Consider the following 18,521-nt stretch of genomic DNA (forward strand, 5'->3'; position numbering starts at 1 on the left):
GAGAACAGAGGGGGAGGGACTACAAAGATACCGGCTGGAAACCTGTGTAGCTTAAGTCGCCAAGTCTTAGCTGGGGCTTTGTGAGCTGGTCTCTTCCTGTCTACCAGCCCCATCCCTCTAGACTTCTAGCTGTCTCTATCCCATATGTAAATCCAGGTGAAGAAGCTCACAAAGCTTTCCCCCTGCAGGTGGGGACCAGAGGCTCACACGCTGTAACACACACTGTGTGCCGCCACCCAGCCTCTGATTTCCTTCCTTTTGCAAGGTCTCTGGGGGGGTGTCCACTGAATGTCTCACGTACCCAGTGAGTCACCCTGACTTGAAGAGGACTTAACTGATCCCTGACTTTCTGCAGGCTCTGGGAATTACGTATTCTACAACTTTTCTTCAGAAATGGTTACTCTCCAGTCTTGTCAGGTTATGGGTCGCACACAAAAAGGCTGCTAGGCAGAAAGACAGTTCACCTGGAAAGGTAACGTGCACCCCAAGTCAGCACAGTGTCACTGGGGGACACTTGTGCTGTGTCTTCCTCTCTCCCCTGCCCCTCTCTGTCTGAGAAAGGCCATGCAGTGCTAAGCCCCAGCTAAGACTTGGCTGTCTCTATCCAATAAAAAAAAAAAAAAAAATTTTTAAAGCAGTAGTTTCTTTTTAATTAATTTTTCTTTTTTAAAAAATTATTTGTTTATATTAGAGACAGAGAGAAATTTAGAAGGGAGGGGGCAACAGTGAGGGAGACAGACAGACACCTGCAGCCCTGCTTCACCACTTGTGAAACTTTCCCCCTGCAGGTGGGGACCAGGGGCTCGAACCCGGGTCCTTGCGCACTGTAATGTGTACACTTAGCCAGGTGTGCCACTGCCTGCCCCCCCCTTATTTTTTATGTATTTATTTATTCATGAGAATGATAGGAGAGAAAGAACCAGACATCACACTGGTACGTGTGCTGCCAGTGATTGAACTTGGGACCTCATGCTTAAGGGTCTGATGCTTCACCCACTGCACCACCTCCCAGATCACAAAAGCTGTCATTTTTTTAAATATTTATTCCCTTTTGTTGTCCTTGTTGTTTTATTGTTGTAGTTATTATCGATGTCGTTGTTGTTGGATAGGACAGAGAGGGGGAGAGAAAGACAGACACCTGCAGACCTGCTTCACCGCCTGTGAAGCGACTCCCCTGCAGGTGGGGAGCCGGGGGCTTGAACCGGGATCCTTACGTGAGTCCTTGTGCTTTGCGCCACAAGCGCTTAACCCGCTGTGCTACCACCCGACTCCCGTAATTTCTTTTTAAAATGAGATAATGCTTGTGAAATAACTCAGCTGTCATAACTCATTCTAGTCGGAACACAGCAGTAACAATCAACATGGTACACATTTCTCCTGAACTTCCAGTGCACTGCAGAGGAAAAAGCCAAATGGGATCCCTGTCATCCTATGGATAGCCAATACTTGGCACGTGACGTTTCCAGCCATGAGCTAAATACCACCCATGGTATTTTGAGAAACTTCTGATTACTGTTAAATGAAAGAAATCACTTCAGGGCCCAGGTGGTGGCATAGACAGAGAACATGTTACAACGCACAAGGACCCTGCTTCAAGTCCCCGGTTTCTAACTCCAGCGGCAAAGCTGCACAAGTGGTAAAGCAATGAGAATAAGTGAATAAATAAAATACGGAGGGGAGATCACTTAGGGCTATTCTGTGAACAATAAGGCTTAGCTAGTGTTTGTTTTTTAAAAAATATTTATTTATTCATTTTCCCCTTTTCGTTGCCCTTGTTGTTTTTATTGTTGTAGTTATTATTGTTGTTGTTATTGATGTCATCATTGTTGCATAGAACAGAGAGAAATGGAGAGAGGAGAGGGAGACAGAGGGGGGGAGAGAGGGATAGACACCTGCAGGTCTGCTTCACCGCCTGTGAAGTGACTCCCCTGCAGGTGGGGAGCCAGGGGCTTGAACCGGGATCCTTATGCCGGTCCTTGAGCTTTGTGCCACATGTGCTTAACCCGCTGCGCTAGTGCTTAACCCGCTGCGCTACCGCCCGACTCCCGGCTAGTGTATTTTTTATAATCAATCTTATTTCACACAAAAATTGTTAACATACTCTATTTCACGTGTGTGCGAGTTTAACTCACAAGCTACTTCACAACATGGCACTTCTTTTGTGATCACTCAACAGCGCCTAGCAGAGTGTTTTGGATCTATGTTTTGTGGGTGAATAGTGAAACTTCCTTCCTCCCGTAAGACACGTAAAAACATTTACTGATGTTCAGCATTTTTCAGTACCTTCCTCGAATTATATAAAGGAGAGATATAAGACTGTTTTTTTTCTCATGTTTTGTCATTTATTATATAAAAGAAAAAAATTTAATGCAGTTGGTTTGTACACATTTAAGTTCCATAAAACAAACCCATAGAAAGTTGGGATACTATGTGCATGCACTCTGCATTTTCTCTGTTAAATGTTCTGGTTCACAAAAATAACAACACCTCTGCTCCTTAAAGCCACTAAAGCAGAGGAAAAACAAAACATGCAACACTGTCCACATTCGCATAGCCTATTTTACCCAGCATGCCTTGTAGAATGCTACACATTTACCTATATAAGAAAAAAAGGGAGGTAAGAGGGATAAATTATCAAAATAAATAACTAAAATTTAAAGCAAGGAAAAAGCTATCTAACAAAGGCAATTTTTCTTTCTCACACTGTAGCTGGAGATATAACAATCCCCAAGGATATCATATCAACAGCCCTCAGTATAACAGGGAACTATTTTTACATACATTTGCTGTATATATTTTCAGTATGAATAAGTTTGTCTGGCTTTCCCTCCCACTGTCTTTTTTTTGGGGGGGGGGCACAGGGTGAGGGATCAACAGAGAACGGCTTTTCAAAATAGTATTCAGTACAAAACAAACCAAAGAATCCCTAGATAGTTTTTGTTGCTGTTGTTAGGACATCTTCCATTTATTTTTCTGAAATTAGGCTGTGAAAAACAAAATATTTCAAACATAGCCAAAAGTCACAGGAACTCACTTGATAGTATTTTTTTTTAAAGAGAAGAAATAAGAATAGTAAATATGACTATTATCACAAAATAAAATTTAATGTGTCGTGGACAGGAATAAAATAGGTCACATCCATACACTGCAAGGCTCTGAAGCAAACTGCTGGAAAAAGTATCAAGCAGCACGATAAAAAAAATGATCGATGAAGTAAATCTGGTAAAACTTATAACTAAAGCTATATACTTTTAAAAAATACAACTGCCAGATTTAACAGTGGATCTTGTTGTAATTTGTGCTATAACAAATGTGCTCCTTTCTTCTCAACCTATTTTCATATTATTGGCAAAATATATATCTTTTATAATTTTTGTACTGTACAATATATGGGTTTTTTTTGCTACATTATTTTCCTACTGCAAGTGCAGATTAGAAGTAACAACATAGATTTATTTTGGCAATAAAATGCTTTCCAGTTTCAGTAACGTCCCAGAAAATATCGTAAGGCATATGAAAAATAGTATGCAACAATCTAGCATTGGTGATCTCGCATCTTGAACACATCCCTTGATGCATACAGAATCCACACTGATTTCAGTGAAAGGTGTGTGTAAGTGGCATGCAAGGGAGGGCACGTGTGTGGCCCCCACATAAATATAGACATAGTCATTTGTTGAGAAGTCTAAGTGTTCAGAACATAAGAACACTTAAAAAGTATTGAAAAAGCTAGAGACCAGCCACTTTTGGTTCATTGAGAGTTTTTGTTTTAACTCCTGCAAATCGTCAAAGATCAGTGTTTTCCTCTTACTCATTTAATCATGTCTTTCTGCCTTTCTGCCAACATCTTACATACATCAAAAGAAACAAAGACAAGTTTCATATGTAACTATGACTCTCCCAGACTCACTACTAATCACTGTTACATATATATATATATATATATATGCATATATATATATATATATATATATATATATATATATATATATATGCTTTTCAAGGTAAGTAGGACTTCCAACCAACCCCTGGTAAAGATTAAATAATTTCTAGTCCTGTCGTAATGTCCCTCAGTTACAGGAAGCATTAGTGATTAAATAATCCACCAACAGGTAGGGGTAGTTGCACTAAGAGGATGTATTTCATTTCAGCAAATTCATTTTAACAAAACAAACAAAACAAAACAAAAAAATAATTTTTGACTGTTCTAGCTCTGCCTGTCCATATAAACTAATTTTACTGTCTTGATTAGCTTGACAGTTTATGTCAACATCAAAACAGTTACCCTTACCTGTCTCTGACAACTACAGTACATTGAATAGCTTGATCATTATTATATTCAAAGTAGAAATGTTTTGTCTTATAGAATTTGAATAAGCAACTTGGTAACAAGTTACAGAATTAATGGCATTTCAAGGTCTGAGGGACTAGTGACACAGACTGAATTACATAATTTCCTATAATAGTTTCAAATATATAGTAATTCAAAGATGGGTTTCATATAATTAAAAAAATAACATGACATATTCATGAAAAACAAAGACAGACATATAAAAGAAATGTCTCATGAGTATTTATCTGAAACATTTAGATGAAGTTTTTTCTAATGACATGGGAGTCCAAGATAATGTAGATTGTTACCTAGTAAGTGGCAAACTGTCCAAAAGAGAAGACAAGGATCAACAAAATCTGATTTTACACACCAACCACACTTAAATTATCAACCTCTGGATTTTAGATTTAGCATTTGGTAATATAAAAAGTTACATAAAAGGACAATTCCCTTGCAACGTGTTTAGTTTTCTCTGATGACTGATTATTATCCCTGCCTCCTGATAAACTGTGAAGTCATTCAAAGAAAGCTTCACTAACATAAAAGAAATGAAAAAGTAACAAAAGTTTTCTGAAAGTAGTTTAAAATCAAAAGGGATGATATATTTGAACAATATGCGTTTAGGTTGGCAGCCAGGCTAGGTTACAGTAATATAGTTGATCACTACTTATTGAAAAATGATTATCTCTTTAAAGACATAGTCTTGTCTAGAGAAGAGGTAGTATAAAGATCAATATATAGCGAGGGCAATTTCTATAGTGGCATTATATTATATTATTATTATTTAGTGAATCCCAAAATAAAACTGTAACTTAGAAAATAACTTGCATGTAAATTGAGGTTACCTAAAAACACTCTTAACTGACATCCTGGGTCTCAACACCGTTTTGCGATATGTTAATTCAAAGAGTTTAATTTGCAAATCATCTTTTGGCATGATTTCTTTCTCTCTCTCCCTCTCATTGCCCTAGCTTCCTATTATGAATTTTAAGGCCCCCACACAAAAGACAAGTTCAAGTATGCAGGTATGAAAAGAGGTTAACATTCCAAAAATACATTTTGCAAACAATAATAAGTAAATTAGCAAATTACTGAAAGTGAACAAGTCATGTTCTCAGAATTTGTTATATACTTAAAAAATCATTTAATAAAGGATTAAGTGCAATGTTGTCACATAGTTAAGACTCTTACTAAGAAAGACTATCAGTCTAAATTGCTTATTTCCAATTTCCTTCCACTAGAATTGTGTAAAGAGAGAATCATCAGTCATTTCTAAACTTATCTAAATGTTGCTTTAAATAATGGAGTAAACAAGACCAGCAGTGTTGATTATAATATTAGAGTCATTGAGAATTCACATGGAATTGACTAGTTGCATTCCATTCTTTCTAGGACATTTCCACATAGTCACATGAGTCTATAATGCTATTGATCTACTGACTGAAATGACAGAGTATGTAACTTAAACATTCTGAAATTCCATGTACCTGGGTTACAGAATATGTGATTCATACTATAAATTAAAACATCCTCAAAAACTTTACAAGACTGGTTTCTCTTGCTCATCATTTGCTATTTTAAAAATAAACCGGCTAACAACAAAGCATTTGTGGAATATGTATTTTCTAAAGGTACTTGATATGTTTGGCAAAAATAAAACTTTTCATTTAGTATATATATATATATATATATATATTTTGAGTATCATTTATACAAGAAACTCTAAGACCTTAAAAAAAAAGAAAATGCTTATTTCTTATTTACTTGACAAGATAAACTTAAGATAAAGGGAAAGAATATGTCAGACCAAAGTAAAAAATTTAAATATATCTATCAAGAAAATATACATTATGCCCTTTTCAAGATTATTAGCTTTTGAATAAGTGCTGAGCAAAATAGGGATAGCCAATGGATGGTCAATGACAGCACAGGTGACCTCTTTTTTTTTTTTTATGGGCATGACATGGAAGACTTAAACAAGGCTTTGAAAGGTCTTTCAAAACAAGTGATCTGTTAAAAAGTTGAAAGAAGATGGTGATATTGCCAGCTGGGCAGAATATGTAAAAGCTGTACAGCTACCTGCCATGTACTGTAAATGTCTTAAAGTAGTTAAATGAGCAGATTGCTAATGCTACTTCAGAAAAAGCTGAACAGTTGTCTAGTCTAAATTTATACACCTTGGAGCAGCACTCTTTGCAATTAAATACTTTAATGCACACAAACAAACTGGTAAAGCATCTAGAAAAATGTTTTGGCGAATGTTTTCTTTCTCATGCAAATATGTTCTGTAGATGGAATAAATATATTTGTGTTTGCTGGAAAAATGTTCTTTTTGCTCTAACCAAGTCTTCAATAATGGTAGACTAGGTGTTTATTAAAGTGCCTAATGGATTATAGCTCTTCCAAATGTCTGAACTAAAAGTTTTAAGAAGCTTCACTAGAACCTCAAAAGCCAGTATCACATATTCCCTTTTAGAATTTACAGAGCCCATGTTTTATAAATTGTATTAAGTACTTGAGCTAAATTACAAAATTGTAGGGACCCTCACTGTCAGCTAAACAGGCTCATAGCGGGGCACATACAGGTAACACGGAGCAAAAGGGATATGGGTGCTGCTGATAGGATGCAAAATATGTAGCGTTAATCAAACATATAACTTACTTTATGGGAAGAAAATGAGTTACTGCTTTTCAAAATAAATTTTTTAAATATTCATTCGTTGATTAATTTAGGAGAGAGAGAAAGAACCAGAGCATCACTCTGGCACTTGTAACACTGGGGATCAAACTCAGGACCTCAGGCTGAGAGCCCAATGCTTTATTCACTGTGCTACCAGTGGGGATGTGAAGGGGAAAAAAAGGTTTTATGATATGTACCAGCAGAAAATAATTTTTATGTCTGTTCCTACAGGGTAATAGAAAAGTGTGTGTGATATGAACTTTTAACTGTTTGTTTATTTATTGGATAAAGAGAAACTGAGAGGGGTGGGGGGATAGAGAGGGAGAAAGACAGAGACACCTGCAGCATTGCTTTACCGCTTATGAAGCCTTCCTCTTGCAGTTAGTTTCTGGGAACTTGAACACAGGTCTTTGCTCATTGTAACATGTGTGCTCAAACTGGGTGTACCACCACCCAGCCTTGTGATATGAACTTTTAGAAATAAGTCTTTCCTGAAAAAACATTTGTGTATTATGAAAAACAAGCTATTTTCAATAACTGTATGGGTCATAGTGAGTCTAAACTTCCTAGATAATATAAGGTATAAATTCACTCATTTCCCTAATTAGAACCACTGAAAAAACTGTGAATAATTAATTGGTAAAAAGAACTGCCTCATTTGAAATAAGGCAGTTCCCTTTCCAAATTCTCTGCAATACATTTTCTGTCATTTTAGAGAATAAAATACATTTTGAATCTGTGAGTTTACCTCTTTTGCATGCTTTTAAGTTCATCATTCATCTTCAAACTTTTAATTTAATTATTTGTATAAACAAACTTTTAATTTAATTATTTGTATAAACACAGCTTTGAATATTAAAAGTGAATGTGTCTGTGTGGAAGAAAAATCCTTAGCATTATGATAAAAGTTTTTAATGAATGACTAGAACATTCAGACAGAGATGTGTGAAAAAGTGAAAATATATTCAACTGTGCTGGCAGAGACACTGAACCTGTGTTTGTGGTATGTGGGCTAAATTAATTCCCATCTGGAAATGTTTAGCTCTGTAGTCAAGAGGACCTTTGACACCCAGCCTTGAAGTCTGATGTTAGATTCTTAGATCTGTATAGTTGTGCTCTGATTGATTTAAGGGGAAACAGTACTCCATTTTCCATTTCTTATAACTAGTTATGATTTGATTTCTCTTTACTTTTCTCTCTCATGGCTAAATAAAGTCAAAAAAATTTTAGACAACTTCAAACAAGCTAATAGTAGTGATTAAACAAACACAAAAGCAAAACACTTTGAATACAGCAGCTATGCAAGGAAAAAAACACAAATATTAAAATCTCAGGAGACTGATTTTTGATTTTTTGCATTAATTTGGATTTTTTTGGCACTAGTGATACATTTGGTATATTTGAAAAGTCATTCTGGCAACATGAACATATATGAAAATGTTTATACATTCCAACCTCAAGTGTAAATTTAGCTTCCAGAAAATAAATACATTTGGGTTTTTCCTATTGGTATTTTGATCTTATTAACTAATTTTTTTCAGATTTTTTAAAAAAAATTGATTGCAACATGCTCGAGTAGACTCTCTAGTCAATTCACCCAAATTCCAACAGGAATTGGTTTATAAATTGGTTCCAACTGGAACTGGTCATTTGGAATTTCCAGCATGGGAAATTATTTTAGATGTGCCTTGATAAGTACCCTAAATTACAAATTGGTGTCTCTAAACCTAATGAAGAAAACAAAAGGTCTCATTATGTAAATGCTGCACTTAAAAAGATCTATGCAATTGGACATCTACTACCCATCTAGACTGAAGGGCATAATGTACATCTCTTTCTTTCTTTCTTTCTTTCTTTCTTTCTTTCTTTCTTTCTTTTTTTTTTTTTTGCCCCTTACTTAGCATTGAGTGACAGCAGCCCACAGACACAGTCAGTACTGTGCTGTACTTGCCAGCTTAAGATGACTGGTTGATCCTAGCAGAGCCATGGCAATAGTCAACAGATGGATTTTTGTTGTTGTTGCTGTTGTTTCTGCAGACTCAAAGCCGATGTCGCGAGTCGTGGCTATACCCCCCTGGCGATCCTCGGTTCCTATGGGGTTTGTAAGAGTCCTGGTAAGAATCAGGGTAATCTTCTTCCACCAGAGGGTAGTGATCTCGGCTGTGCTGTGAACTGGAAGACAAGCGGTTTCTACTCTTCCGAGCCCTTTCATTGTGATAATTCTCATCAGAGGTCATCAGACTTCGTCTCTCAATGGGAGAGTTCTCTGTGGAGTGGTTGCTGTGTCGCGTACGCTGACTCTGAAAAACATCAGACAGTTTCCTGATTAAAGATCACCGACTTCATTGCACACATGTAATTTCTGTCCAGCAGTATGATCTGGAGTATCAGATATTAAACGACTTCTTAAAGCCTTTCGATGCATAAATGATCTACTGAAAAGGTCGGGTCTTACTTATTTGAGGTGCAACTTGCAAAGATGCCAAATAGGTTGGTGGTTTATGAATTTAATTACATAATGCTGTGCTGCTGGGAAATTGTGCCAATGCAGTCACATCTGCCATGTTGTCCCCTCAGGCTACTGATAGTTCCCTGGAGAGTTGGGACATTCTCGGAGTGCCTGTTCAGCCATGTTGTGCCCTCAGGACATTGTCTATATCCCCGCGATATCTGGAGTGCTCTGGTTACTCCTCCCCCTTGCCATTCTCGCGAAAGCTGCTCCTATAAAAACCCTTCGTTTTGCGCACCTCGCTCTCTTGCCGGCGCTCCACTCTGGTGTTCAGAGCAGGAAAGGTTACTGTGTGAGGCGGCCATTTTCTCTACCTCCACGTGGCCCAACCTGCTTCTCTAACACCCAACTCTGAGGTGCCAGCGCGAATAAAGATTTGTGTTTCCTCTTCGCTCCAGACCCTCTCTCTCTCATCTCCACGGCCCGCGCTCTACAACATCTGGCTCTACAACACTGTGCGATCATGTTCTGCTCATTAAAATCTAGAACTGAAAGCAAACTGCTGGGTGGAACTGAGTATATTTAGAAAGGTCTAATAATTTCATTTCTATTACAAAAACAAAGATTATATTACTATTTGGAAATGAGGATTACTTTACTATCGGGAAATCAGCTGAGGTTCAGAATAGTTTCTTTTGCTTTATTTCTCTCTTGAACTGATACAGCCTTTTTTCCCCCAGTCATGTACTTCACCTTTATCTGAATGTTCCTTATACTTTGAAAAAACATTTTAGAGTAGGGGTAGAGAGCATTACGGTTATGCAAGGAGACTCTCATGCCTGTGGCTCCAAAACCCCAAGTTCAATCCCCCCCTACCACCATAAGTCAGAGCTAAGCAGTGCTCTGGTATTAAGATAATAATAATTGGAAGTCGGGCGGTAGCGCAGTGGGTTAAGCGTACGTGGCGCAAAGCGCAAGGACCAGTATAAGGAGCCCTGTTCGAGCCTTGGCTCCCCACCTGCAGGGGAGTCACTTCACTGGCGGTGAAGCAGGCTTGCAGATATCTATCTTTATCTCCCCCTCTTTGTCTTCCCCATTTCTCTCTGTCCTACTACAACAACCATAAAAAAACCAAGGGCAAGAAAAGGGAAAATAAATAAATATAAAAAATAATAATTAAAAACTCATGACTTATACTATCCACGTGTGATCTATTTGTTTCTGCATCCTACATAAATCAAAGGCTTTCAGCAATATCTTTCCAAAGAGTGTAATTTTTGATACATTTCTAAATCTTGCTTTCTAAACTGTTATACCTGGCAAAAAAAGATTTCAAGTAAGGCAGGGGTGGGGTGGGGAGATATCATAATGGTTATGCAAACAGACTCTCAAATCTGAGGCTTTGAGGTCCCAGGCTCAATCCTCTGCACCACCATTAGCCAGAGCTGAGAGCTGAGCAGTGCTCTGTAGAAAGAAAGAAAGAAAGAAAGAAAGAAAGAAAGAAAGAAAGAAAGAAAGAAAGAAAGAGAGAAGAGAGAAAGAAAGAAGAAATTCAAGTACAAATGAAATTCTTCTAATGTTACCATTAAAATTAATTGAGATTAATTTCTTCAGACACAGTTGGGATAATTCTGAAAATGCTACTCAACATTTTCTTTTTCTTAATTTTTAAATATTTATTTATTTTCCTTTTTGTTGCCCTTGTTTTTTTATTGTTGTATTATTATTGTTGTTGTTGTTGATGTTGTTGTTGTTGGATAAGACAGAGAAATGGAGAGAGGAGGGGAAGGCAGAAGGGGGAGGGAAAGATAGACACCTGTAGACCTGCTTCACCACCTGTGAAGTGACTCCCCTGAAGTTGGGGAGTGGGGGCTCAAACCGGGATCCTTATGCAGGTCCTTGCGCTTTGCGCCACATGCACTTAACCTGCTGTGCTACCACCCGACTCCCCATTTTCTTTTTTTAAAATATTTATTTATTCCCTTTTGTTGCGCTTGTTTTATTGTTGTAGTTATTATTGTTGTTGTTATTGATGTTGTTGTTGGATAGGACAGAGAGAAATGGAGAGGGGAAGGGAAGACAGAGAGGGGGAGAGAAAGAGAGAAAGACAGACACCTGCAGACCTGCTTCACCCATTGTGAAGTGGGTCATTGTGAAGTAACCCCCCCTGCAGATGGGGCGTCAGGGTCTCGAACTGGGATCCTCACGCAGGTCCTTGTGCTTTGCGCCACCTGCGTTTAACCTGCTGTGCTACTGCCTAACTCTCCAATATTTTCTTTAAATCATGGGGGAGTATGTAGTTCTGTGTCTACTTGCTTAGCTAGGTCACCTCACTTAAAAAACTATTAAAAAAAAAATCAGAGGCTGGTTGGCAGCACACCCAATAGACAAACACATTACCATGTGCAAGGACCTGGGTTCAAGGCCCCCATCCCCACCAGCAGGGGAAAAGCTTTACTAGTAATAGAACAGTGCAATGTTATCTCTTCTTTCTATATCGATCTAATTAGGAAAGAAAAAAGGGGGAAAAAAAAAAGTCCACCTGCAATGGTAGAATCACGCAGGCACTAAGGCCCAGTAATAACCCGGGTAACAAAAAACAAAAACAAAAACAAACATCTAAGACCAAGGACCCAGACACACTAACAAGCCTGTACACACAAAGAAGCTCATTTAATTGTCAAAGCCTGTGCCTTTAACCTGGGGCAGGAGTCAATCAAAAATGATCTTGGTCATTGGAAAAATAAGCCACAAGATAAAAGGAACCGCAGGAACGGGGAGAACCAACATAGGAGGATAGGTCAGAGATGACTCATCAAAAGGGTTGCGTTATGTAAACAAAGTTGCCACACTTCATTAACGTGTGGCCTAGAAAAGCAGATTGTTTCATGAGTCCATTTCTCATCCTACAAGGTACAATGCAGAGCAAACCCAAATCAGTCTGTGGAAATACCACAGTCAGTGTATCAGCAGCACCCAGGCAGTGAAACAAGGCGAGCTATTCTGAGTACAAATATACACACTGCTTATTGCAAAAGTACAGCTCCCTTGTTCATTTCTAGCCTCAACAACTATTTGTTGATATGGTGGCGTTTCTGACTTTGGTTTTGATTTTTTCTTCTTTCTCTTTCTTACAGAGATACAATTTTATAACAGAGTAATACAGTCATAATAGCATTTCGTAGAGTGCCACTTAGCACAAGAGTTCATGCTACGTGATGTATAATTCTGACTACCAGTATCACTCATTAAAACAAAACTAGTCATGATGAAGATGGACTCATTGGACTACCTGGTCCTCGGGCAGCTGGGGGTTTGGGCACATTCCAGCAGTTGCTTAATAAATAGATGGCAAATAGTTGATGAAGAAAGGCAACATTCTCTGTACATCGCACTGAGATAGGTTCCCCACACCAAGTCCCTAGCATGACAATAAACCATGCTATTGTCCCATCATGACAATAAACCAGAGAACCTTCTGCACTGGCACTCACCCCTGGGTTCCCCCGAAGGGCATGTGTCACGGCCACTAGGCATCCACACACCACTAACAAAATTCAGGATTCCGTCACTACTGTCAAACAAAATGGTTCTACTTAAGTGCAGGGTCTGTGTGGTTAAGCTTGGAGACAGGTTCAGCAGCCTATGAGGCACACGTAACAAAAGACAGTCAGAAGGCCCGTCTGGGGTTAGGGAGGTGAGTCAACGAGAGAGTGCATGCCTTGCCTGTGTGAGGTCTGGGCTGAATTCCAGACACTGTGTAAAACTAAGACAGGATAAAACCAAATGAAAGATTGCAAATGAAGGAATGCTGTTCCTCTCCCCCAGCTCCTTTCTCTTTACCTCTTTCTTAAACAAACAAAAGTCCATCAAATATTTTGAGGGGGGAAGTGGTTTACAGACAGTTACTGGGTAAGTTCAGTTTCTTATCTCCCTGAGTTGGGCATCTGTGCACACAGCCAGTAACGCAGTGTGTCCATCTTTGTACACTGGATCCTCGAGATCCTCGAGATCCTCTTAACCCCTTCCTGCCTCTTGAGAGTCCATGGTCCTGCCGCAATAGACCACAGGCAGTTTAAGTTTTTGCCCTGTGTTTTCCTTTTATTTGTTTTTTTGTCTCATCGATGCGTGAGGTCATCCAATATTTGTCTTTCTCCATCAAGTTTATCTCAGCGAGATTCCTTTGAGTTTCTTTTTTTTTCTTTCTTTTTTTTAAAAACATTTATTATCTTTATTTATTTATTGGATAGAGAGAGCCAGAAATCGAGAGAGAAGGGGGTGATAGAGAGAGAGAGAGAGAGACAGAGAGACACCTGCAGCCCTGCTTCACTGCTTGCAAAGCTTTCCCCCTGCAGGTGGGGGCCAGGGGGGCTTGAACCCAGGTCCTTACTTACAGTAACATGTGCACTTAACCAGGTGTGCCACCACCCAGCCCCTCCTTTGGGTTTCATCCCAGATGTAGCAAGAGAAATGTCACCATTTCTGGCAGCTGAGTAAGAATCTATTATGTTTATTATTTTTTAAATTAAAAAAATTATTAGTGATTTAATAGTGATTACAAGATTATAGATCATAGGGGTATATTTGCATACCATTCCCACCGTCAAAGTTCCATGTCCCCCACCCCCAGCGGTAACCATCATAGTTTTTCTAAGATCATAGTTATGGGATATATATATATATATATATATATATATATATATATGCAATTTTTCTTTTCAAGTTCATATGTGTCAATTAAAAAAATTTACTATTATTTATTTTTTCTTTTGTTGCCCTTGTTGTTTTGTTGTTGTAGTTATTGTTGTTATTGATGTCATCATTGTTGGATAGGACAGAGAGAAATGGAGAGAGGAGGGGAAGACAGAGAAGGGGAGAGAAAGACAGACACCTGCAGACCTGCTTCACCGCCTGTGAAGGATTCCCCTGCAGGTGGGGAGACGGGGGCTCGAACCAGGATCCTTACCAGTCCTTGTGCTTTGTGCCATGTGCACTTAACCCGCTGCGCTACCGCCGGACTCCCCATAAGTTTCAATTCTTAATATCCCACATAAGAGTGAGACCATCCCATAGTTGTCCTTTGATCCATTGTGTTTGTCTATCATACCTTCTTCAACTACTCATCTGTTGCTAGACATTTGGGCTGTTTTCCAATTCCAGCTATTACAAATAGTGTTGCTATGCATATCGGTGCACACAGAGCATCTTCGACTCTGTATATCCATACACGCTTCCCTTTTCAGATGAAGGATGACTCCAGTCTCCATTCCAATCAAAGATTAAGAAAGCACGAGAGGAAAGCGACCATACCTGTAAGCCGGACATCGCTGTGGGGTATGGTGAGAGAGCTGTGGAGCCCAGATTTCTTCCCAGCAGTGGGGTCATGGGGGTGCTACTGGTTGTGTGGGTGGCGCGCCAGTACGCCTCAAGGTACTCTCCCAGGTGTTCACATGCATCCTCAAGTTGATTTTCATCCAGTATAACATCAAACATTTCCTGTAGACGACAAGGAAAAGACACATTTTTTTTTCCTGACCCCTCAACTCAGTGCCCTGAGCTTTGAAAGTCTACATTATTAATAAAAAAGGTTTTAGGCAACAAAATCTACCATTCCACTTAGCAGGTGATAGCATTTCTTTCTTTCTTTTCTTTCCTTTTTTTTTTTTTTTTGCCTCCAGGGTTACAGCTGGGGCTCAGTGCCTGCACCATAAATCCACTGCTCTGAAGGTCATTTTTCCCCCTTTTGTTGCCCTTGTTGTTGTAGCCTTGTTGTGGTTATTATTGTTGTTGTTGATGTTGTTCGTTGTTGGATAGGACAGAGAGAAATGGAGGGAGGAGGGGAAGACAGAGAGGAGGAGAGAAAGATCTGCAGATCTGCTTCACCGCCTGTGAAGCGACTCCCCTGCAGGTGGGGAGCAGGAGGCCCGATGCTGGTCCTTGCGCTTTGCGCCACATGCGCTTCACCTGCTGCGCTATCGCCCGACCCCCAGGTGATAGCATTTCTAATATCCTACAGCTATTATTATCAAATTTGGAGAGCTGTACTGGCAGTTTCTAAAGCTAAAGCCAAGTGATGAGACACACAGTAACCATGTGCAAATGTGGACCCTGACATAAAGCATGGCGTGCTCATTCAGGATTTCTTAGAAGAAAAAGACAAGGTAAGTAGAAAGTATTTTAAGTGTAACACAGAATTAACACAAATACATTCACCTCGTCATCTATTTATTTCTGTAGACTTGAATTACACTCACTTTGGAATAGAAAAAAGTTGCTGGTTGGGCCAGCATGATAGCTCATGTGGATAGTGTGTTTGTTTTGCCATGTGAACGACCCAGATTTGAGCCTGGCCCCCACCACACTGAAGGAAACTTTGGTGCTATAGTGTCTTTCTTTCTCTCTATCCCTGTCTCTGCCTTTCTACATGAAAAAGAAACTGGAGGAGTAAAAGCCCCAGTGATAAAACAAACAAACACACAAAAAAAAACCATATCACACAAATGAACATTTTATCTCCTCAAATAACTGAAAGCGGTTAACATTTGCATAGTTAGCTTTCAAAATGTTTGTGAAAATGTCATCCAGCCTATCCTAACACAATGCGGACAGGAGATTTAAGACCAAAAGTAGAAAAAGGCATGATAGTGCTTTCTGATACCTGAAGATTATTGTGTGAAATGATTTTAAAAAATCAAAAAGAACAAAGGTCAGAAATGTTTAGTGGGGGGGATGGGGTGAGGGGATAGGTCATAGCATCTAAAGCCTCTGGCAGGCCGTGTTTCTATTGGGAAGATACTGTTGAGCTAATTTGGGCTACCATCTGGGAATTCCCTTTCATCTGAAAGGTGCAGAGTAGCCCCCTTTGTTGGCCCCCTGTGTTATGCAGAGACAGTATCTACCCAGGACAGATTCCCTACAATTACAGCTAGAAAACCAAAGCACTTTATAAAGAGAATGCCATTCCTTTGGTTAGTGAAAACAACCATCAGTCAATAGCTAGCTCCAGACACCCCCCTCCCCGCCTCTCTCACCTCTCTCACACATTTCACTCTATCCATCTACTTCTTTTTTCTGCCTCACACCATGAATCCACTGCTCCTGGAGACCATTTTTCCCCTTTTGGTTGCCCTTGTTGTTGTAGCCTTGTTGTGGTTATTATTGTTGTTGTTGATGTCCTTCGTTGTTGGATAGGACAGAGAGAAGTGGAGAGGGGAGGGAAAGACAGAGAGGGGGAGAGAAAGATAGATACCTGCAGACCTGCTTCACCGCCTGTGAAGTGACTCTTCTGCAGGTGGGGAGCTGGGGGCTCGAACCTGGATCCTTCTGCTGGTCTTTGCATCACGTATGCTTAACCTGCTGCGCTACTGCTTGACCCCCTATCCATCTACTTTTTTAAAAATTTATTTAAGAAAGGAGACATTAACAAAACCGTAGGATAGGAGGGGTACAACTCCACACAATTCCAACCACCCGATCTCCATATCCCATCCCCTCCCCTGACAGCTTTTCCATTCTCTATCCCTCTGGGAGTATGGACCCAGGGTCGTTGTCCAGAGACTTCAGGTGTGGAATGACAACCCTTCATCTTCATCAATCTGGTGACACCTTTCCTTTCATAGTATTCTCTAATTCCATTCCAAGTGGTCCACTCTCCAATAAAGTCCCCAAACCTAGATATTCATCTACTTCAATGTGTTTATTTTACCAAAGAACTTCCCAGTAATCAACTGCACACAGCGCCACTGCCATCCACCTAAACATTGTGGCTGGATTAGAAGGTGGCCATAGCTGTCTGCCTCTGAGGTGGTAGTGAGTCAGCTGACCCAACTTCATCAGTGAGAGGACTATCTGAAACTGTAGTCACCATGGAAAAGATTCCACTCCCAGGCCAGTGAAATAGCTCGCCTGAGTAATAGTAGTGTGCTGTTTCATCATGTATGTGACCCAGGTTCAAGCCAGGTTCCCCAATGCATTAAAGGAAGCTTTGGTGTTGTGGTGTCTCTCTCTCTCTCTCTTCTCTGTTTCTATTTAGGGGGAAAATTTCTCCTCCTAACCATCTACTATTTGAATGCTTATCATATCCATCTGTAGTGAATATTTTGGCCTGATTTGCAAAGCAGTTTGAAAGTCCTTGGAGCAGTAAAGTATGTTTAGCAACTAGGAGACAAACAATGTGACTCTGGTCTAAACTGACATGTTTGAGAAGACTCCATCAGTTTAACACCTTTAGAAACCTTTCCCCTGTTCACAAGCAGATTTCAGATGGCTTTTGCACACTCACTCATTCATAAAACATTTACGCAGTACCATTTGTATTGGATGTTGTAGGCAAAGAATATGGGCATCATCCCTGTGCTCAAGAAATAAACTGTTGGAAGATACAATCACCAAACTCCGTAATATGGGTCTTTAATTCAGACTGAATAGACAGTTCATATACAAAGCTACCATCTAAAGTTCTGCAGGTAAGTAGACCGTATATAGGTAGAGAGAGAGGGAAAAGAAAGACACCTGGGACACTATTTCCCCTCTGCAGGTAGGGACCAAGGGTTTGAACCCATGTTCCGGACATGGTGATGTGAATGCTTAATCAGATGCACCACCACCTGGCCCCTTTAACTGTCTTTTTAAAAAAAAAAAAAAACTTAATTAACTAATTAATTAATTATTTTTACCAGAACACGGCTCAGCTCTGGCTTATGGTGGTGCTGGGAACTGAACCTAGAGCTTTGGTGCTTCAAGTATGAAAGTCCTTTTGTGGGAGTTGGGCAGCACAGCGGATTAAGCGCACTTGGCGCAAAGTGCAAAGACCAGCTTAAGGATCCAGGTTTGAGCCCCCGGCTCCCCACCTACAGGAGAGTCGCTTCACAAGTGGTGAAGCAGTCTGCAGGTGTCTGTCTTTCTCTCCCCCTCTCTGTCTTCCCCTCCTCTCTCCATTTCTCTCTGTCCTATCCAATAACAACAGCAGCAATAACTACAACAATAAAAAACAACAAGGGCAACAAAAAGGGGATAAATAAATAAATAAATAAACTTTAAAAAAGAAAGTCTTTTTGTAT

At 39.7% G+C, this 18,521-nt stretch overlaps 1 protein-coding gene across 7 annotated transcripts in view; it reads right to left on the reverse strand.

The window, feature by feature from the left end:
* Window positions 1–8,566: 8,566 nt before the first annotated feature.
* CACNB4 (calcium voltage-gated channel auxiliary subunit beta 4) overlaps window positions 8,567–18,521 on the reverse strand; it is a 250,075-nt gene continuing 240,120 nt past the window's right edge. For all 7 annotated transcript variants that reach the window (XM_060178142.1, XM_060178146.1, XM_007527341.3 and 4 more), the window contains 2 exons: window positions 14,773–14,958; window positions 8,567–9,313 (listed from right to left, as the gene is read on the reverse strand). In XM_060178142.1, coding sequence (XP_060034125.1) covers window positions 9,053–9,313; window positions 14,773–14,958 — 447 coding nt within the window. In that variant the 3' untranslated portion in view covers window positions 8,567–9,052. The remainder of the gene's footprint in view (window positions 9,314–14,772; window positions 14,959–18,521) is intronic.

The sequence above is a fragment of the Erinaceus europaeus genome, chromosome 18, assembly GCF_950295315.1.
Source record: "Erinaceus europaeus chromosome 18, mEriEur2.1, whole genome shotgun sequence".
In the NCBI taxonomy this organism is placed as follows: domain Eukaryota; kingdom Metazoa; phylum Chordata; class Mammalia; order Eulipotyphla; family Erinaceidae; genus Erinaceus; species Erinaceus europaeus.